Source organism: Hemitrygon akajei, chromosome 9 (genome assembly GCF_048418815.1).
Source record: "Hemitrygon akajei chromosome 9, sHemAka1.3, whole genome shotgun sequence".
Taxonomy (NCBI): domain Eukaryota; kingdom Metazoa; phylum Chordata; class Chondrichthyes; order Myliobatiformes; family Dasyatidae; genus Hemitrygon; species Hemitrygon akajei.
In genome coordinates this window covers 166,490,591-166,513,855 of record NC_133132.1, presented here as the reverse complement: position 1 = coordinate 166,513,855, position 23,265 = coordinate 166,490,591, and the positions used below count along the sequence as shown (strand labels likewise).

The window sequence follows — 23,265 nt, the reverse complement described above, 5'->3', positions numbered from 1 at the left end:
CATTGTCTTATCCCGAAACATCAACTGTTTTTTCATTTCCGTAGATGCTGCTTGACTTGCTGAGTTCCTCCAGTGTTTTCAGTCTGTTGCTCTGAATTTCCAGCATCTGCAGAACCTCTTGTGTTTAAAATTTTGCAGTATTTGACAGGAGTTTTTAAAGCTGATTGGTCAAAGGAACCTTTGATTTTTAAAAGTGATTTAGCAATAGCTAAAGTTTGCATGTTCCAGTAAAGATCTGGATGACATGAGAAAATAATTATGGTCGAGTAGCACTTACAGTATATCCACAGTGAGGAAATGTTTTGAGAGGTGGAGAGGGTCAGCAATTTTAAAGTCCTCAATGTTATTATTTTAGAGTATTGATCCTGGGCCCAGCAGCACCTATATGCAATATCGATGAAAGCATGGCTGTGCCTCTACTTCGTTAGGAGTCTGCGAAAATTCAGCACGACATCTAAAACTTTGACAAACTTCTATAGATGTGTGGTGGAGAGTATATTGACTGGCTGCATCATAGCTTGGTATGGAAACACCAATGCCCTTGAATGAAAAATCCTACAAAATGTAGTGGATATGGCCCCGTCCATCATGAGTAAAGTTCTCCCCACCATTGAGCACATCTACACAAAGTATTGTTGCACGAAAGCACCATCCCCCACCACCCAGGACATGCTCTTTCCTCGCTGCTGCCTTCAGGACCCACACCACCACTTTCAGGAACAGTTATTACCTCTCAACCATCAGGCTTTTGAACCAAACTTGATAACTTCACCCATCTTCACTTGCTCCATCATTGAAATGATCCCACAACCTATAGAATCACTTTCCAGGATCCTTCATCTTGATATTTATTCATTTTTTGTTATCATTATTTCACAGTTCATTGTTTTTTTCACTCTGGTTGAACACTCCAGTTGGTGTGGTCTTTCATTCATTGTCCTATTGTTATTATACTATTAGGGATTTATTGAGTATGCCCACAAGAGAATGAATCTCAGGATTGTATACGGAGATGTATGTGTGTTTTGATATTAAATTTACTTTGAGCTTTAATATAGAGGATCTGGTAGTGAAAACGAAGGAAGTATCAGTCAGCTAAAAGCAGTTGAAATCAAGTGAATCCCTGAGGGAATTTAAGGGATGCAGGAGTATAGTCAAAAAGGCAAACAGGAGGACAAAATTACAGTATCTAGTGGTTCCAATGTGCAAATTTACAAGATGCATTGTAGTAACTCATCCAGGGCAAAAGTTACTTTAGCAGCAAATCCTCTGCTTGAGAAAAGCTAGTTATAATCGTTTGTGAGCTGGAGGAATGCCTGTGTGGATGAGTGTGTGCCTACAAAGACTTACTGCACATTCCCAAACCAAAAACCATGGATGAACTGGGAAGTACGTTGTCTGCTGAAGGCTAGATCTGTGGCATTCAAGTCTGGCGACCCAGGCCTGTACCAGAAAACCAGGTATGATGTGCAGAGGGCTATTTCAAGGGCAAAGAGATAATTTCTAACAAGGTTGGAGGTGACATTGGATGCACAGCAACTCTGGCAGGGCTTGCAAGACATTACTTCCTACAAAGTGAAACCCAATAGCATGAACGGCAGCAATGCTTCACTACCAGATGAACTCAATGCCTTCTATGCCTGCTTTGAAAGGGAGAACACAACTACAGCTATGAAGATCCCTGCTGCACCTGATGACCCTGTGATCTCTGTCTCAGAGGCCAATGTTAAGCTGTCTTTAGAGGGTGAACCCTTGCAAGGTGGAAGGTCCCAATGGAGTATCTGGTAAGGCTCTGAAAACCTGTGCCAACCAACTGGACATCTTCAACCTCTCACTGATATGGGCAGAAGTTCCCACTTCCTTCAAAAAGGCAACAATTATACCAGTGCCTAAGAAGAATAACGTGAGCTGCCTTAATGACGATCGCCTGGTAGCACTCACATCGACAGTGATGAAATACTTCGAGAGGTTGGTCATGACTAGACTGAACTCCTGCCTCAGCAAGGACCTGGACCCATTGCAATTTGCCTATCGCCACAATAGGTTGACGGCAGCCGCAATCTCAATGGCTCTTCACACGGCTTTAGACCACCTAGACAACACAAACATCCATGTCAGGATGCTGATCATCAACTATAGCTCAGCATTTAATACAATCATTCCCATGTTCCTGATTGAGAAGTTGCAGAACCTGGGCCTCTGTGCCTCCTTCTGTAAATGGATCCTCAACTTTCTAATCGGAAGACCACCCTCTGTTTGGATTGGTGATAATATCTCCTCCTCGCTGACAATGAACGCTGGTGCACCTTAGGGGCATGTGCTTATCCCACTGCTCTACTCTCTATATACCCATGACTGTGTGGCTAGGCATAGCTGAAATACCATCTATAAATTTGCTGATGGTAGAATCTCAGGTGGTGACAAGATGGCGTACAGGAGTGAGGTATGCCAACTAGTGGAGTGGTGCCACAGCAGCAACCCGGCACTCAACGTCAGTAAGATGAAAGAGCTGATTGTGGACTGCAGGAAGGGTAAAACAAAGGAAAACATACCAATCCTCATAGAAGGATCAGAAGTGGAGAGAGTGAGCAGTTTCAAGTTCCTGGGTGTCAACATCTCTGAGGATTTAACTTGGTCCGAACATATTGATGCAGTTATAAAGAAGGCAAGACAGCGGCTATACTTTATTAGGAGTGTGAAGAGATTTGTTATGTCAACAAATACACTCAAAAACTTCTACAGATGTACTGTGGAGAGCATTCTGACAGGCGGTATCACTGTCTGGTATGGAGGGGCTACTGCACAGGACCGAAAGAAGCTGCAAAGGGTCATAAATTTAGTTGGGTAACAGGCTACAAAGTACCCAGGACATCTTCAGGGAGCGGTGTCTCAGAAAGGCAGTGTCCATTACTAAGGACCTCCAGCACCCAGGGCAAGCCCTTTTCTCACTGTTACCATCAGGTAGGAGATACAGAAGCCTGAAGGCACACACTCAGCGATTCAGGAACAGCTTCTTCCCCTCTGCCAACTGATTCCTAAATGGATATTGAACCCTTGGACACTACCTCACTTTTTAAAAAATATATATTATTTCTTTTTTTTTGCATGATTTCAAATATGTTCACTATACGTATACTGTATAAAGTGTATTGAATAAGATTTATTTATTATTACTATTTTTTTTCTAGATTATGTATTGCATTGAACTGCTGCTGCTAAGTTAACAGATTTCACGTCACACGCTGGTGATAATAAACCTGATTCTGATTCTGACTAGTAAAGGCAGAGACCTGGGAGAAGCACAGATCTTCTATTCCTGCCCTGAATAAATAAAGTTTAACATGTCTTTCAAAGAGCTTATGTTTCATCCATTTTACTGGACAAGCCACTTATTGAAGACTGAAGCAGATAGTCCGTTCTGAGGCCTGTTATAGCAAATAACTGGCAGAGGTTGGCCTCCTCTTGTGCCACGATGAGGCCAACCTCAGGGTTGGGAAGCAACACCTTATATTCTGTCTGAGTAGCCTCCAACCTGACGTCATGAATATTGATTTCTCCTTCTGGTTAAAAAAAACTCCTTTTCCTCCCATCTTCTATTCCCCACCTTGGCCCCTTACCTCTTCTCATCTCCCAGGTCCCCTTTTCCTTTCCTTTCTCTCATGGTCCACTCTCCTCTCCTATCAGATTTCTTCTTCCCCAGCCTCCCCACCCACCACCTTTTTATTCTGTCACCTTTCCCCTTCCTTTCCTGTCCTGAAGAAGTGACATGGCCCAAAACGTCAACTGTTTATTCATTTCCACAGGTGCTGTCTGACCTGCTGAGTTCCTCCAGCATTTTGTGTGTGTGCTTCTCTTATCACTTTCTAGCAATCTTCCATTCCCTCCCTATCTTTTCATTCCATTGTCTTCCCCCTTCCTTTCCAGTCTTGACTTCTGGTCAAGATGGTGCCTGTGTACAATGCTCCTTTGGTCGACATCTACTGTATAGATCATGAAACCATGTATTTCACTTCTTTTATGTCCTTTATGTTTGTTTTTCGTTGAATGTGATTCTGGAACTGTTGGGAGCCTTTGATTTGCAGTTTGGAGCAGGCTTAAGTGTCTCCAAGAGGATTCCAGGAGACAGAGCAGCATGTGTGCATCTCATGGCAAGAAGACTGTCGGACTGTGTGCAAGCCAATTTTCAACTGCATTTCTCCGACTATATTAATGAGGGAGATTGAAACATTTAGGCGAATGCGGAAGATGAGCACCAGCTACCTGACTTTTGATCACTGGTGGGATCGCTCTGCTAATGGAGAGGGGAGACTGCCTTTTGATCACTGGTGGGATCACTCTGCTAACGGAGAGGGGAGACTGCCTTTTGATCACTGGTGGGATCACTCTGCTAACGGAGAGGGGAGACTGCCTTTTGATCACTGGTGGGATCGCTCTGCTAATGGAGAGGGGAGACTGCCTTTTGATCGCTGGTGGGATCGCTCTGCTACTGGAGAGGAGGAAGGCTGCCACTGTGCCCGGAGAATGTTATCCAGTTTATCTGCATTTTGGATATGGACTTGAACTATAGATTTTTTTCAGGTTTATAGTTCCCTTATATTCAGTGTTTATTGCCCGATCTTTCTCGTATTTTTGTTTGCAAAGGAGGGGATTTGGGGGTTGATGATCATGCTGCCATTCTTCCCTTTCTTGGTTTCGTGGCTGTCTGGCGGCTAAGAATTTCAGTGGTGTATACTTGGATAATAAATTAACCTTTGAACTTTGAACCTTTCAGGGTCTCGGCCCGAAACGACTGTTAATTAATTTCCATAGATACTGCCTGACCTGCTGAGTTCCTTCAGCATTTTGTGTTTGTTTACAGAGGCAAAGATTTAAGTGTGTATTGAAAGCTTCCTTGAAGGACATGACCTACCCCATGGCAGTAGGGATCCCTAGACCAAGAGGATTCAAAATGAAAGAGGAATATGTGGAATGGCATTGACAACACGTGAATCTATCCATTGGGAGCATTCAGCGTTTTGTTCTGAAATATCAACTCTGTATCTCTTTTTTGACCTGCCGTTTTTTATTTCATTTCAGCAACTTAGATTTTTGTTTGATTTTTCTGTCACTTCAGGCAGTACCTTTCAATGAACTGAAGAATTAACTGTTGCTGATCAATCTCTCTGACACCTAAAAATATTAACCCATATGTGGAAGCTTGTCCTTCAGAATTTTATTGTAGACTTTATTAAAACTTAAGTTACTGTTCATTCACACAAAATGCTGATAGAACACAGCAGGCTAGGCAGCATCCACTATGCTGCCTAGCCTGCTGTGTTCTACCAGCATTTTGTGTGTGTGTTGTTGTTTGAATTTCCAGCATCTGCAGATTTCCTCGTGTTTACTGTTCATTCATTCATTTTGTGCCATGTCGTGGCTACCATGACCATAATTGTTCTTATAGACAATAGACAATAGGTACAGAAGTAGACCATTCGGCCCTTCGAGCCTGCAACGCCATTTTGAGATCATGGCTGATCATCTACTATCAATACCCGGTTCCTGCCTTGTCCCCATATCCCTTGATTCCCCTATCCATAAGATACCTATCTAGCTCCTTCTTGAAAGCATCCAGAGAATTGGCCTCCACTGCCTTCCGAGGCAGTGCATTCCAGACCCCCACAACTCTCTGGGAGAAGAAGTTTTTCCTTAACTCTGTCCTAAATGACCTACCCCTTATTCTCAAACCATGCCCTCTGGTACTGGACTCTCCCAGCATCTGGAACATATTCCCTGCCTCTATCTTGTCCAATCCCTTAATAATCTTATATGTTTCAATCAGATCCGCTCTCAATCTCCTTAATTCCAGCGTGTACAAGCCCAGTCTCTCTAACCTCTCTGCGTAAGACAGTCCAGACATCCCAGGAATTAACCTCGTGAATTTACGCTGCACTTCCTCTACAGCCAGGATGTCCTTCCTTAACCCTGGAGACCAAAACTGTACACAATACTCCAGGTGTGGTCTCACCAGGGCTCTGTACAAATGCAAGAGGATTTCCTTGCTCTTGTACTCAATTCCCTTTGTAATAAAGGCCAACATTCCATTAGCCTTCTTCACTGCCTGCTGCACTTGCTCATTCACCTTCAGTGACTGATGAACAAGGACTCCTAGATCTCTTTGTATTTCTCCCTTACCAAACTCTACACCGTTCAGATAATAATCTGCCTTCCTGTTCTTACTCCCAAAGTGGATAACCTCACACTTATTCACATTAAACGTCATCTGCCAAGTATCTGCCCACTCACCCAGCCTATCCAAGTCACCCTGAATTCTCCTAACATCCTCATCACGTCACCCTGCCACCCAACTTAGTATCATCAGCAAATTTGCTGATGTTATTCTCAATGCCTTCATCCAAATCGTTGACGTAAATCGTTGGAAACTTGGAATCTTGGAGAATTGTTCTGCAGAAGTGGTTTGCCATTGCTGCCTTCTGGGTAGTGTCTTTACAAGACGGGTGACCCCAGCCATTATCAATACTCTTCAGAGATTATCTGTTTGGCATCAGTGGTCACATAACCAGACCTTGTGATCTGCACCAGCTGCTCATATGACCATCCACCACCTGCTCCCATGGTTTCACATGACCAGGATTAGGGGGCTAAACAGGTGCCACACCTTGCCAAAGGTGACCTGCAGGCTGGTGAAGAGAAGGAGCATCTTACTTCTCCTTTGGTAGAGACATACCGTATCTCCATCCTTCTACCATAATTACTGTAAATATCACAAATTTAACTTACATTTCTTTTCTAAATCCAAGCATCCCCCCTTTTTCCCTCAATTTATTTGACATTTCAAGATTCAAGATTGTTTAACATTGTCATGGGTATATTTAAGGGAGAGGCTGATAGATTCTTGATTAGTCAGGGCATGAAGGGATATAGGGAGAAGATATTTTGTGGACTCAGCCTAAATAAAAGTTAACTCTGCTAAATGCCTTTCTAAAGCAAAATCTGGTGCTTGGTTAAAAAAATGCCTCAAAGTACATTATGTTTGTGAAACAGAAAGTGATGAATATAATTTCCTCATTCTTTGACATTTAATGTAAACTGCATTGTAAGTTCTATGATTGGTTAAGCTTGGCAAACGCTGGAAGTAAAATAAAGATTACAAAGCTCTTATTCACAAATTGCGACACAGTGTGTGCAATCACAGAGAGCTAGAAATTATAAATCATTCAAGTGAGGCATTCTAACCACAAAATACTGTATTTGTGGATATTTTCTGCTTAATGTGCAATTTACTTTTCTGTAATGTAGATTTTATTTATTTATTGAGCGGGGAGTGGGCTTTTCCAGTCCTTCGAGCCAGGCTCCCAGCAATCCCCTGATTTAATCCTAGCCTTGTCATGGGACAATTTACAATGACTAATGAACCTATCAACCAGTATGCCTTTGAACTGTGGGAGGAAACCTGAGCACCTGGAGGAAACATAAGCTGTCTCGGTGAGAACTTGCAAAGTCCTTACAGAATTGAACCCAGGTCACTTGTACTGTAAAGCATGCTAATCACTATGCTACCGAGCTGCCATATTTAGGACATTGTCAGAATGGTGATATTAAGGCTTTAGCTCTTTGGAGTTTCGAGAAGAGAGGCTTCACTCAGAGAAGACAAAGCTCAAGGTTTTTCCCTTCTCTTTTTTATACCTGCTCAGCTATGACAGTAAAAATGCCAGGCAGGATAGTGCAATGCTCCCCTTGCAGGACGTGGGAAGGCAGGGAGACCTCCAGTGTCCCTGATGACTACAACTGGGAGAGGAGGATCCAGCTGCAGCTTCTGACAAACAGCGTTAAGGAGTTGGAGCTGGAACTGGATGAACTCCAGATCACTCGGGAGGCTGAAGGGGTGATAGGTAGGACTTATAGAGAGGTAGTTACACCCAAGATACAGGACACAGGAATCTGGGTGACAGTCAGGAAGGGGAAAGGAGCCAGTGCAGAATACCCCTGTGGCCATCCCCCTCAACAACAGGTATATCACTTTGGATACTGTCTAGGGGATGACCTAAGAGAGGAAAGTCACAGTGGTCGGGTCTCTGACACTGAGTCTGCCTCTGTGACTCAGATGGGAAGGGGAAAAAAGAGGCATGCTGTGGTGATAAGGGATTGTTAGTTCGGGGAACAGACAAGAGGTTCTGTGGTGCAAGAACGAAATTCCCAGATTGTATCTTGCCTCCAGGGTGCCAGAGTCCAGGATTAATCATATTGAGTTCTCAGCATTCTTAAGTGGGAGGGTGAACAGCCAGAAGTCATGGTCCATGTAGGTACCAACGACAAGAGTAGGGCAGATGATGAGGTTCTGCATAGGGATTTCAGGTGCTAAGTTATAGGGCAGGACCTCCAGGGTTGTGATCTCAGGATCGCCACCAGTGTCATGTGCTAGTGAAGCTAGAACTAGAAAGATTAGACAGTTTAATATGTGGCTAAGGAGTTGATGTAGGAGGTTTTTGGGTTATAGGTTATAGGTTTCTCTTCCAGGAAACCCGGGACCTAAACAGAAGGGGCAGTTTGCACCTTAACTGGAGTGGGACTAATATCCTAACTGGAAAGTTTGTTAATGTTGCATGGTGGGGTTTAAACTAGAGTTGCAGGGGGATGAGAACCAGAGTGCCAGAACGGTTAGTGGAGTAGTTGTGGAGGCAGATGTTGGTAAGACCTCAGATTAAGTTAGGAGTGGGTAGATTTGAGAAAGCAGAGAGGCTACAGAAGGACTTAGATTAGGAGAATGGGCAAAGAAATGGCAGATGGAATACAGTGTCAGGAAGTGTATGGTCATGCACTTTGGTAGAAAAAATAAAAGGATTGACAGTTGTCTAAATGGAAATAAAATACAACAAACTGAGGTGCAAAGGGACTTGGGAGTTCTTGTGCAGGATTCCCTAAAGGTTAAATGGCAAGTTGAGTCTGTGGTGAGGAAGGCAAATGTGATGTTAGCATTCATTTCCAGAGGAATAGAATATAAAAGCAAGAATGTAATGTTGAAACTTTAAAAAACACTGGTGAGGCCTCACTTGGAGTATTGTGAGCGGGTCTGGGCCCCTTAGAATAATAATATTAAGTGTTTTATTGATCCCGAATGGGAAATTCTTTAATTACAGCAGCATTTAAAAACACACCTAACAGTGTGCAGACTTAACTGATAATAAAATATAGAAAGGATGTGCTGAAATAATTTGGATGCTAGATTTAAGGACTGGACAGCTAAAGGAATAACAGTTCTTTGCAACATAATGAAAGAAGGAACACTTCAGTTTTGAAATGCTTAAAGAGAAACTCTTATTAGAAAAACAAGATTTTTATCGGTATTTACAGATGCGACAATATGTTAATAAGACACTTAAAAATGTAACCAAGGCAAGTACATGCTTGATAGAGCTCTTTAGAAAAGCATATAATTCAGATAACGGTAGTAGAATCATTTCAAGCATGTATAAGGGGTTGTCAAATCTTAAAACACATTCGACTTCATACATTAAAACAAAATGGGAGAAGGAAGGAGGGATAATTATATCTGAGGAAGAATGGACAATAATATGGAGGTATCAATGGAAGTGTACCAGTTCTCAGAAAAGGAGGGAGTTTGGATGGAAAAACTTGATAAGATATTTTATTACACCCTCTCAGAAATCTCATTATGATAGTAACCTCCCTGTTTGCTACAGAAATTCTGGAAATCAAAATGCAAATCATTATATTTTTTGGGACTGCCCGGTTATCAAAGACTATTGGAGGGGGATATACAATGCCCTACATCTTTAAATGTGAAATACCCTTAGAGAGTAAGACCATATATTTTGGATATATACCTCAAGAATGGTTGAAAGATAAATATTTAATGAATATACTGTTGGTGGCTGGTAAAAAGACTTTTACTAGGAAATGGTTATCACAGGAGAGCCCAACTTTAAATGCATGGATGGAAATTACAATGGACGCTTACAAAATGGAGAAGATAACAGCATCTGTTAATCATAAGCTGGAACAATTTGATTCATACTGGGAAAAATGGTTTAACTACATAATGCCTCCTAGGCCTGACTTTATTCTCACAAATCAATGAATCTGTTGTAAAAAAAAAGATCACTCCCTACTTGTACATAGTTCTTTCCTTTTGCTTGTTTTTTCTTTCCGCTCTTTTCTATAAGTGTATACCTCAGATAAGTACTTTGTGGAGATTTGTGGTATATATGATTATATGATATTTATGTACAATGTCCGAAATACATCTTATGGAAATGTTTGTTTGATGATGAACTTCAATAAAAAAATAAATTGCAAAAGAAAGGATGTGCTGAAACTGTAGAGGGTTCAAAGGAAGTTCAAATGATTCCACCATTGAATGACTTGTCATATAAAGAGTGTCTGATGGCTCTGGGCCTTTGTCCACTAGAATTCAGAAGAATAATGGGTGATCTCATTGAAACCTATTGAATGGTGAAAGACCTTGATAGGGTGGAAGTTTCCTATGATGGGAGAGTCTAAGACCAGAGGACCAGCCTCAGAATAGAAGGAGAAGGATAAGCCTTTAGAACGGAGATGAGGAGTCTTCAGTCAGAGGGTGGTGACGCTGTGGAATTCTTTGCCACGGGCAGTTCTGATAACTCCAAACAGTGGAAGAGCATGCAAGGTAACCACAATCACCAGGATTACCTTCTAATTGTGGATCTTTTCAGATTCCAGTAACATTTCAACAGACAAGCGAATTAGATCAAACTTTAGTGCAAGCCTGTAAGACCAGAGGAGCTGAATTAGGCCATTCAGCCCATCAAGTTTGTTCTGCCTTTTAATCATGGCTGATTTATTATCCCTCCCAACCCCATTCTTCTGCCTTCTCCCCATAACCCTTGATGCCCTTACTGATTAAGAATCTATCTCCCTTTGGTTTAAATTTACCCTATGACTTGGCTTCTGCAGCCATTATGACAATGAATTCTACAGATTTACCACCTTCTGTATAAAACATTCCTCCTCATCTCTGTTCTAAAGGCTTATCCTTCTATTCTGAAGCTGTATCCTCTAGACCTAGACTCTTAGAAATAATCATCTCCTCGTTCACTTTATCCAGGCTTTTCAATATTTAGTAAGACTTCCACCCACCCCATATACCTTGGCAAAAAGACACAAACTAAAAGTGCACTCTTTATCCCTCAAGGTCTATATGAATGGCAGTTTGCTGGGGTGAATTATATGATGAACTTGTATTACGTTCTGACGATCCATGCTGAAACCAAATAAAAGATGGTGATGAGAAGGTGTACAGGAGCGAGATATACCAACTAGGAGTAGAGTCATAGCAACAACCTTACACTCAGCGTCTGTAAGACCAAAGAGCTGATTGTGGACTTCAGCAAAGATAAGATGAGGGAACACAGACCAGTCCTCAGAGAGGCATCAGAAGTGGAGAGAGTGAGCAATTTCAAGTCCCTGGGTGTTAATATCTCTGAGGACTGAACCTGGTCCTAAGATATCGATGCAGATATAAAGAAAGCAAGACAGCAGCTATATTTTATTAGGAGTTTGAGGAGAACATTCAAACTGGCTGCATCCCTGTGTTGTATGGGGGAGCTACTGCACAGGATAGAAGTGAGCTGCGGAGAGTTGTAAAATTAGTCAGTTCCATCATGGGTACGAGCCTCTGTGGTATCCATGACATCTTCAAGGAGTGATGCCTCAGAAAGGTGGCGTCCATCACTAAGGACTCCCAGCACCCAGGACATGCCCTCTACTCATTGCTACCCTCAGGAAGGAGGTTCAGAAGCCTGAAGGCCCACACTCAACAATTCAGGAACCGCTTCTTCCTCTCCATGGTCTGATTTCTGAATAGACGTTGAATCCATGAACATTAACCTCACTACTTTTTTATTTCTATTTTTGAACAACTTATTTAACTATACTTATTGTCATTTGCTGTTTTTCTCAATATTATCATGTATTGCATTGAACTGTTGCGACTAAGTTAATAAACATCACGATTTATGCTGGTGATATTAAACCTGATTCTGATTCTATAAAATTACACACCAGAGGTGAAAAGATTTCTCTTGAAGATTTAATTTGGAACACATTTTTTAGCCTTTTTATTTTAAGATAGAAAACCAAAGATGAAGCTGATGTTTACATGTTGATTGACACAGCTCACATCACTTTAACAAATTACATCGGAAACAGAGTAACTGTTACAATGCTTTGTTGACCATGTTTAGACTTAACGCAGTTACTGAGACTTGAAGCAGACTACAATATGTGCATCCAACAATTGCAAGGTCAATAATTTTCTACAAATACTAAAGTTTAATCAATTATTTGTCAGATCTATTCACTAAATATTGAAAAATACTTCTATCAATGTGAAAAGTCAATACTTGCAAACCTTCTTATGTAGCACAATACAGTTGTTTTGCCCTTGTGCTGGAACACAGCAAAAATGAACACTGAAATGACATTTGGTCCAAATATAGAGTTTCATGATCTACGTTAAAGAGTTAGCAAAATAATTATCCTGTCCCCAACATTACAGCAGTGTCTATAGAGAGATGTTTATTTTACACTGTATTTTACATTCTACATCCATAAAATATTTGACAGTGTAATAGATTTCTAAATAGACAACTCGGTCAGTATCCATGTGGCAATGCAATTGATGCCATTTGATTGGAACATGAGTAATATGGTTCACAGGGAAACATTTTAGTTTGATTCCAATGTAAATACCAGTCGACCATTGCACTTTACTTCAAAAAGTACATGGTAAACACTTTGAAAGAATTAACAAGCTTACAACATGATCAAATCAATCACACCAAAACACATTATTGCATTACTGCTGTGTGAGTTTATTGTGACCAAAATGTCACCACAGTTCTTCCAACTTCTCTTCCTTGTAAATCAAAAAAGGTTTGCCAAATATTCTCATTAATATAGTGCCCCTGTTTAAATGGAGTTACGTTACTTCCACCAGTGTCACAATCACCAGGCTTATACTATAGTTAGACTGATTTATGCTACTCTTACAACCATTAACACTGAAAGAGGAATTAAAAAAAATAAAGATATAACAGCTTTTTTTTAAAAAATAAAACCATTAGTTTAGCTGATTCTAAATGCACTTAACAGTACGGAAACGTCTCTTATGGAGGTAATGCACAGTAGCCACACTAGGGACAAAACATGTGTTGCTTTGGAGAGGGTCTTGCTTTTCTTCACAAGCTGAGATAACAGCTCTCGCATGCTTATTCTTGTGTGATTGGTTCACTGGATCTTGGAACGAGGGGCACGGGAGGCCTTGGATAGTATCCAGTGGATCTTGGCTTACCTGGACAAAACCTGGGGAACTTGTGATCAAGTGACAAATCTGCAAAGAAACAAGAGTTCATTGGCACAGTTGGATATATTATGTCTAGCAGACTTAGGTTTTGCAGTTAGAGACAGAAAGTGAGAATAGCAACAGTATATTTCCAAGTCAGAGTTAAAAGTTGAAATATTATACTTACACTTTAAGTACCCCGCTTGTTAATGCAAATATTTAATCAAAGTTCAAAGTAAATCTATTATCAAAGTATATATATGTCACCATATACCACCCTGAGATTCATTTACTTGTGGGCATACTCAATAAATCCAAAAACAATAACAGAATCAATGAAAGACCACAGCAACCAATGTGCAAAAGACAACAAACTGAGCAAATAAAAAAATAATAATCATAAATAAAGAAGCAATAAATATCGAGAACATGTGATGAAGTGTCCTTGAAAGTTGATTCATAGCTGTGGGAACATTTTAGTGATGGGGCAAGTGAAATTGAGTGAAGTTATCCGCTTTGGTTCAAGAGCCTGATGGTTGAGGGTTAATAACTATTCCTGGTGTGAGTCCTGAGGCTTCTGTAACGTCTACCAGATGGCAGCAGTGAGAAGAGAGTATGGCTTGGGTGGTGGGGGTCCCTGATCATTGCTGCTTTCCTGCTTCACATTGATGCAGGAAAATCAGCCAATTATATAGTAACAACTCAATGCATAAAAGCATGCAGACATGATCAAGAGGTTCAGTTGTTGTTCAGACCAAACATTAAAGTGGGGAAGAAATGTGATGTAAGTGACTTTGACTGTGGAATGATTGTTGGTGCCAGATGGGGCAGTTTGAGTATCTTAGAAGCTTCTGATCTCCTGGGATTTTCACACACAACAGTCTCTAGAGTTTACAGGGAATGGAATGAAAAACAAACAGAAAATCCAGTAAATGGCAGTTCTGTGGGTGAAAATGCCTTATTACTGAGAGAGGTCCGAGGAGAATGACCAGACTGGTTCAAGCTGACAGGAAGGTGACAGTTCACATGTTACAACAGTGGTGTGCAGAAGAGCAATTCTGAAAGCACACCACTTTGAACCTTGAAGTGGTTGGGCTACAGCAACAGAAGACCACACTCGGTTCTAATCCTGTACCTAATGGTCACTGAATATATAAGTACTTCAATAATAAATTTATTTTGAATATAGTGATGCTAGAAAGTTTGTAAACCCTGTAGGATTTTCTCTGTTTCTGCATAAATATGACCTAAAATGTGATCAGATCTTCACGTAAGTCCTAAAGCTAGATTAAGAGAACCCAATTAAATAAATAATGCAAAAAACATTATGCTTGTTCATTTACTTATTGAGAAAAATGACCCAATATTACACGTATTTGTTGGAAAAAGTATGTGACCCTTTGCTTTCGGTAACGTGTGTGACTCCCTTGTACATCACTAACTTCAACCGAAGGTTTCCAGTAACTGTTGACCTGTCCTGCACATCGGCTTTGAGCAACTTAAGGCCATTCCTCTTTATAAAACTGCTTTAACTCTGGGATGTTGGTCTTTTGCAAACTTGAGACATGCAGCAATTTTTTTTGGAGAGCAGTGGTTTCCTCCGTGATGTCCTTCTATAACACCATTATTATTCAGTGTTTTTCTTTTAGTGAACACATGAACAGAAACTTTAGCAAGTTCTAGGGATTTCTGCAGGTCTTTTGCTGTTACCATTGGGTTCTTTTTCACCTCCTTCAGCTTTGCACGTTGTGCTCTACGTATGATCTTTGCAGGATGCCCTCTCTTAAAGAGAGTAGCAACAGTACTGAGCTTCCTCCATTTGTAGACAATTTTTCTTACTGTGGACTGATGAACACTCAGGTTTTTAAGAATGCTTTTGTAACCTTTTACAGCTTCATGCATCTCTACAATACTTTTCCTAAGGTCCTCTGAAAGTTGTTTTGATCGAGACATGGTGCACATAAACACATCTTTCTTGAGAAGTGCAGGCTTTGTCAGTAACCTGACTTTGTGTCTTTTTTATAGGGCAGGGCACCTCTACACCTCCAATCTCATCTCATTCATTGGAACAATTGACTCCAAATAGCTTTTGTAGAAGGCATTATCCCAGAGGCTGACATACCTTTTCCAACAAATACATGTAATATTGGATACTTCTTAATAAATAAATAAACAAGTATAATGTTTTTGTGTTATTTATTTAATTAGGTTCCTTTTAACTAGTTTTAGGACATACATGAAGATTTGATCATATTTTAGTTCATATTTATGCAGAAATAGAGACCATTCTACAGGGTGGACAAACTTCCTAGCACACACTGTATCGTATAGCAGCACCACTGTACTGCTATACTATACAGTATAGCACCACTGTATTTCCTGTCTTGAGAGGAAATACTCAGGAAGATATTGCAGCATTATTGAAGAGATAAGTAGTTTACAGACCTGAAAGATGTTATACATTTAACAGCTTCTTAAGAAAGTACAGAGACAATGAAAAGTAGGAGAGGATAAGGAAAAGAGTTGAATTTTTGATTGGTTTGTAATAGTATTCATTGATAATCCTATTCATTGTGTGATAGGATTTTTTTTTGTTTGGCATAGAATTAAAGCAAAAATATGCTCAAAAGCTAAACTCTAAAATTAAAGCAACTGCCTTGAATTATGTAGATAACTGACTACTCTTAGAAGTTTGATGGAGTTCAGATACATTGCCTTTGAAGGAGAACTTGTGGGATTCCGATATGAGATCACTTGATCTTTGTCACGCATAATAAGTGTATTCTTTTCAACTTTCCACTTAAGTATGACATAGCCAACCTTTCTCATCCTGTTCAGATTTGACAGATTCAGTTCGGACTGAAATCAGGGGGTTAATTGTTGGAGCTGTGTCAAGATATTTGTTTCAAATGGTTGCTTTATTCCAGTATTCTTTCTGAAACATTTGAAATGAAGATTTCAGAGTTGGGTGCAACAAGTATTTAGAATGGGCTGTAATACTTTAAATTCTTTGCAAGGATATTGGTAAAATCCTAGTAAATTGACAGGTCAAGATTTGTATTGAAGTAGTAAACACAAGAGGTTCTGCTGATGCTGGAAATCCAGAGCAAAATGTTGGGGAGGCCTCAGCAGGTCAGGTATTTCTATGGAGGGGAATAAACAGTCAACATTTTGGGCCAAGATCCTTTCTTAAAATGAGGATGAAGGGCCTGATGAAGGGTCATAGCCTAAAACATTGACTGTATATTCCTCTCCATAGAAGCTGCCTAGCCTGCTGAGCACTTTCTGAGCAAGTTCTTTGGTACTTACGTTCTCAGAGTGTGGCAACTTTGCACTCAGTTTGTGCATATGAAATTTGAAAAAGAAATTGGCAAGGGGTTTTCTTGAGCATTCCCAACAGCAGAGTGCAGTCACTTAACAAATTTACAATATATTGACAAAGTTATTCAATCAATAAAATTAAATCAAATCAAGTTTAATATTCATTCATACCATACATGGATACAGCCAAACTAGATAGCAATAACCAGAAGACATCAGCCATTGCTCTTTAATAGGTTGTTACTAAATTTCAGATGTTAATTGTGTGTTGTTTGATTCCTGAACCTAAACCTTGAGACATTCTGTCTTAAACTGTACACGTTTTGGGAATTAATTGATTTGTTATTATAATTTTTTGTATTTGCACAGTTTTTCTCCTGTTACACATTGGTTGCTTGCCAGTCTTTGTTTGTGTGAAGTTTTTCATTGATTCTGTTGCATTTCTTTGAATGCTCTTGGATGAAGTCCAAGCTTCATGAGTTTCATTAATTATGTTATAGCGTGCTCCTATTGTAATAGAAAGTTGGATTTACTGTTAGGCCTGTGGACAATCACTTTACTCTGAAATCAGGATCCAGCTCTCCCCACCATTGAGCACATCTACATGGGGTGCTGAAGCAGGAAAGCAGCATCCATCATTAGGTACCCCCACCACCCAGGTCATGCTCTCTTCTCACAACACCAGGTCCAGGAACAGTTATTACCCCACAACCATTAGGTCTTGAACCAGAGGGGATAACCTCACTCACCCTATCACTGAACTGTTCTCACAACCTGTTCCCTCACTTTCATCTCACTTTATTGATATTTATTGCTTATTTAATTTGTTTTGTATTTGTACAGTTTGCTGTCTTTTGCACGTTGGTTGTTTGTCCATCCTGATGGGTGCAGTTTTTCATTGATTCCATTGTGATTCTTGGATTTACTGTGACTGCCCACAAAAACAAATCTCATGGTTGTATATGGTTCTTTGATAGTACATTTACTTTGAACTTTGAGTTTTTTAGTACGTTACTTAATTAAGCCTTCTTGTTGCCACCATTCTATTATCAAAATGTAGTTTTACTGGTAATATCATCATCTGAGAATATAAAAGCTGTATTAGGTTCCTACTCAGGTAGATCAGATTTGACTGGTCTCCTGGTGTGCACCAGTTTTTAATAAATCCCCTGTTATTTCAAACACCAAATCTGTGTGATATTTCTGTATCTCCTCCCTGATGATAGAAAGACTACCATCAAGGAGGAGATACAGGAGCCTGAAGACACCCACTCAACATTTTCAACATGTTAGTAACAGCTTTTTGCCATCCACCATCAAATTTCTGAATGGTCCACGAACCCATGAACACTACCTCAATATTTCTGCTCTACATTTTGGGGCTACATATATACTGCATACAGTATATACTACTTACTTAAAATTTTCTATGTATTTCTTATTGTAATTCATAGTATATTTTAGGTACTGCACTGTACTGTTGCAAAACAACGAATTTCAGTGATAATAAACCTGATTCTGATTTGAAATCGGAAGTTTGGCTCCATTTTTGCCAATGTGCTCTGGACTATTGTGTTAAATTAAAACCAGCTGAGATGGTCTTGCTGTACTGAGTTAAGCTACGTTACCGTACATAACTGTGTAATTGTTATATCCCTGTGATTATCTTGTTAACAGTTAGATTGCTTCTGATCTGAGGATTACTTAAGGCACAGATACAGAGGTAGATATAACTCCAATATAAAATTCAGATGTTGATACCGAAGAACTGGTAAAATGTCAACTAAAAACAGAAAAAGGATACACTCAGCAGGTCTGGCCATATTTGTGTGCAGGGAAAAACAGTTAACACTTCAGGAGGAAAAATCTTGGTCAGAATCTTTTTAGGATCTGCAGTTGCTTTTCATTCTCATTTACTTGTAAGATTCAAAATCTGGCAAAGTTCCAAAAATAAAGTACTAATAAAAATACAACTGAAAAGGAGATCAGAGGTAAACAGTACTCTTTAAGGCAAGTAATTAAGTTAAAACCCTTCTTATTATTTTGGATTCCGGGAACCGTTGTAACATGGTTTAGTAAAGGAGCAAAATCCTGAAGTATATCGAAGTACACAAATGCAAATACGAATTTTCAAAGTCAAAGGAAATTTATTATCAAAGTAACATATACCAGATGTTACAAGACTTCTCTAAGATTCAATTTCTTGTAGGCATATACAGGAAAATAAAGAAATACAGTAGAGTTTATGAAAAACTACGCACAAAGACTGACAGACTACCAGTGTGCAAAAGAAGACAAATCGTGCAAACAAACAAACAAATAAATAAATAAATACAGAGTTCCTTAAAGTTGTTATAGCCAGGAGTGTTAATGGGGATAAACTCCCACTACCTACTTCATGCTCTCAACGGCTTGCATCTCAAATAGCCTCTGACAACCAAGTCCAGCTCCTGGCCTTCTCATGTGTCTTAGCTACTAATCTCAGTGGAACTGTTTCTAGTGACAGGAGAAGGGGAAAAGACGGGTTACTGGGACCTTAAAACTTCGGGGCTCGTCAGCTGTGGTTGGCAGCTCATTGGGAAGAAGGAAAACTCTGATCTTAAACCTCAGCTGCCTTGCAGCTATACCCACTCATGGGGAAGGCTTCAGGAGTAAACCCTGAGGAAAAATATGGAGTTGGAGTCCTTAAGAGAGTCCTGCTTTGAGTTCAATGCTGATTGGCAACTCCAGTAATGCTGCTGGTCCTAAACTGCATCAGTCTCTGCCATTCCTTTGGATTCATCAGCTACATTGAGAGGGGGAGCCCGTTGCCTGGGCAACAGCTTGTTCTCCCTATCCTGCTGCCCTGGTTTGTGTATCACGAAGACAGCTGGAACATAACATTCATTGTCAATCCTGGCCAACAGAGGATTTCAGTAAGTAAATACTGAGAAGATGAGTTGTAGAGTCGTTGGAAATGAGTCTGTAGGTTGTGGAATCAGTTTAAAGCTGTGGCAAATGAAATTATCCACACTGGTTCAGGAGTCTGATATTTGAAGGGTAATAACTGTTCCTAAACCTGGTGGTGTCTGACTTAAGTCTTTTATACCTCCTGCCCGATGGTAGCAGTGAGAAGAGAGCATGGCCTGGATGGTGGGACTCCTTGATGATGGATGTTGCTTCTGCTGCTGTAGCCCATCTACTTCAAGGTTCAATATGTTGTGCATTCAGTGATGCTCTTCTGCACACCACTGTTGTGACGCATGCTTACTTGGGTTATTGTCAGCTTAAACCAGTCTGGCCATCCTCCACTCATCTCTCTTATTAACAAAGTATTTTCATCCACAGAACCACCACTTGCTGGATGGTTTCTGTTTCTCACACCATTGTGAATTCTAGAGACTGTGGTTGGAAAAATCCCAGGAGATCAGCAGTTTCTGAGACACTGCAAACCATTCTGTCTAGCAGTGACACTCATTCCACAATCAAAGTCACTTAGATCACATTTCTTCCCCATTCTGATGTTTGGTCTGAACAACAACTGAACCTCTTGACCATGCCTGCATATTTTTATGCATTGAGTTGCTGCCACATGATTGGCTCATTGGATATTTGCATTAATAAGCAGGTGTACAAGATGTCACTTAAAAATCTTCAGAAATGGGAAAAAAATTAGATAAGCAAATTTGTCCAGTTTTAATAAAAACCAGGTCTAGATGAAAGGTCTAACCTGAAACATCAAATGCCCATTTCTATCTGCAGAGCTGCCTGAACCGTTGATTCCCTCCTGCAGCTGCTTTTATTTACCAAAATGTTAACAATTACAATCTCCACAGATGCTGCCTGACCTGCTGAGTATTCCAGCATTTTCCATTTCTAGAGCCACTGCCTTTTTTAAAGTTCAATGAACAAAAAGCAATGCATTAAGATAACATAAAATATGCACAATTCTATTAGCTGTAAAATATGAAATATATGGACAATTCAATCAGGACCTGTAAAACTCTGAGATACATATCTAGGGTGCCTAAGACCTTTGCACAGTACCGTAGTAATTTTATGTATTGCATTGCACTGCTGGTGCAAATAAAAAACAAACTTCATGACATATGTGAGTGATGATAAACCTGATTCTAATATGGGTCTCTATTGTGGACTGAGAGGGGTAAGGGGCAGGAAGAAGGAAATTATGGTTGGGAAAAGGGAGAAGGAGTGGAGTGGGAGCCAGAAGCACTGGAGAGACATTCTGTAATGATCAATAGACCAACTGTTGGAAATCAAATGACTTGCCTGATGTTTCAGGGCTGGGTGTGTCTGTACTTGTACCACCCCCCCTGCCCCGGCACTCCTTCTCTGCCACTTAGCCCACAACCCTCCCACGAAGCTCCACCCATGCCATTCCCAACATCCTTTGCTCCTGCCAGATATACAAATTCACTCTCCGCTCCACGTTGACAAATGCAGCACTGTGCAGATATAAAGAAATGATAGTATCTCATTAACACAAGAGATTCTGCAGATGCTGGAAATCCAGAGTAACACATACAAAATACTGGGAGGAACTTAGCAGGCCAGGCAGCATCCATGGAGAGGAGTAAGTGACCAATGTTTTGGGCCAAGACCCTTTATCAGGTGTCCCGATGAAGGGTCTTGGCCCAAACTGTCAACTGTTAATTCTTCTCCATAGATGCTACCTGACCTGCTGAGATCCCCCAGCATTTTGTGTGTGTTGCTCTGGATTTCATTGTACGATCTTAGTTTTGAACATACAGATGCTATTTGTTTAATAGAAATTTACCACAGTACCATTCCCACTGTATGAGCCATGCATTTTAGTTTTGTCATTGCTTGTTATAAGTAATAGCTGTGGATGCTGAAAGCAGAAAGGTAGTCAAAGATTTATTATATTAAGAACTGCAGGAAATCCTACTTTTATCTTTCCATTCATCTCATAATTTGTTAAAATTAACTTTACCTTGTAAATGCCATGATGCATCATAGACTATATCGGAGGCTTAAAATACCACCACAGTCTGGATTGAGTTAACTACAATTCCAGTGAAGTGCTATAGATTGTAAAATCATTGTGGGAATCTCACAGTTTCAGCCTTGCTAGTCAACACTTGTCTATTATGAATAAAACTTAACATGAAACATTAAATAAAATGTCCAGTAACCTCGATTATCAGGCTAAGTTGTGTAGACCGTGGCAAATATAAATGCAGGGAGGTCACACAAGCTGAAACACAGAATGTTTTCAGATCCAAGATTAAATCCCAAAGGCATTGGAACATTTTTATTATGCAAGGTTATTAGGTGACTTGGTGCTAATTCCTTCCACAATAAAAAGATGATAAGCCTCGTGATGAATGCAACATTGTTTTCCAATATTGCAGATATCTTCCCAGCACAGTTTATTTAAACTTCATTAGTTATTAATAGATATAAACATTTTTAAAGGTCATTTGCAGCTCTGAGAAGGAATTAATGCAAAATACATTTAGTCTAATTTCATGATTCAAGATTGTTTAATGTCATTTCCAGTACTCAAGTGTAAAGGAGAATGAGATAATTGTTGCTCCAGATCCAATGCAGCACAAAAAAACACAAGATAAAGAACATAATATTAAAAATACACAATAAATACAGTAAACATGAAAAAATCTGCAGATGCTGGAAATTGAAGCAACACACACAAAATGCTGGTGGAACACAGCAGGCCAGGCAGCATCTATAGGGAGAAGCACTGTTGACGTTTCGGGCCGAGACCCGAAAACGTCATGGCCCAAAACGTCAAATGTACTTTTTTCCATAGATGCTGGTTGGCCTGCTGAGTTCCTCCAGCATTCTGTGTGTGTTGCGAATGGTGGGAATGTTAGGAATGGTGAAGGTGGAGCACTGCTGGAAGGGTGTGGGACAGGTGGCAGAGAAGGAGTACCAGAGGAAAGGGGTTGCGCAAGTACAGACACAACAAGCCCTGAGACACTAGGCAAGTAATTTAATTCCAAACAATTGGTCTATTGATCATCACAGAATATCTCTCTGGTGCTTCCTGCTCCCTTCCCCTCCCTCCCTTCCTCTTTTCCCAACCATGATTCCCCTCTCCCTGTCCCCTTCCCACTCTCAGTCCACAATAGAGACCCATATCAGAATTAGGTTTATCATCACTCACATATGTCATGAAATTTGTTTTTTTTTGTGGCATCATTGCAGTGCAATCCATAAAATTATGATGGTACTGTACAAAAAGTCTTTAGCTATATATAACTAGGGAATTCTGGGATGTAAAGGTGGCTGCCCTCAGCCACGTGAAAGTAAAGTTATTTGAAAAGAAAAAAATAGGTGTCCTTGTTGTTTGAGGGTTAACAGTGGTAGCAGAGGATGGCTTCTAATTATAGGATCCCATCAGTTTATTATTTATTGTAATGCCTGCACTTTTTTTGTGCACTTTATGCAGTCCTGTGTAGGTCTGTAGTCTAGTGTAGCTTTCTCTGTCTTGTTTTTTTTAAATTACGTAGTTCAGTCTAGTTTTTTGTATTGTGTCATGTAACACCATGGTCCTGAAAAACATTGCCTCATTTTTACTATGCACTGTACCAGCAGTTATGGTCGAAATGCCAATA

The 23,265-nt window shown here is 40.1% G+C and overlaps 1 protein-coding gene across 1 annotated transcript in view; it reads right to left on the bottom strand.

The window, feature by feature from the left end:
- Positions 1-12,087: 12,087 nt before the first annotated feature.
- Positions 12,088-23,265, bottom strand: part of nt5dc1 (5'-nucleotidase domain containing 1) — a 611,704-nt gene continuing 600,526 nt past the window's right edge. The window contains exon 12 of the mRNA XM_073057433.1: positions 12,088-13,390. Coding sequence (XP_072913534.1) covers positions 13,269-13,390 — 122 coding nt within the window. The 3' untranslated portion in view covers positions 12,088-13,268. The remainder of the gene's footprint in view (positions 13,391-23,265) is intronic.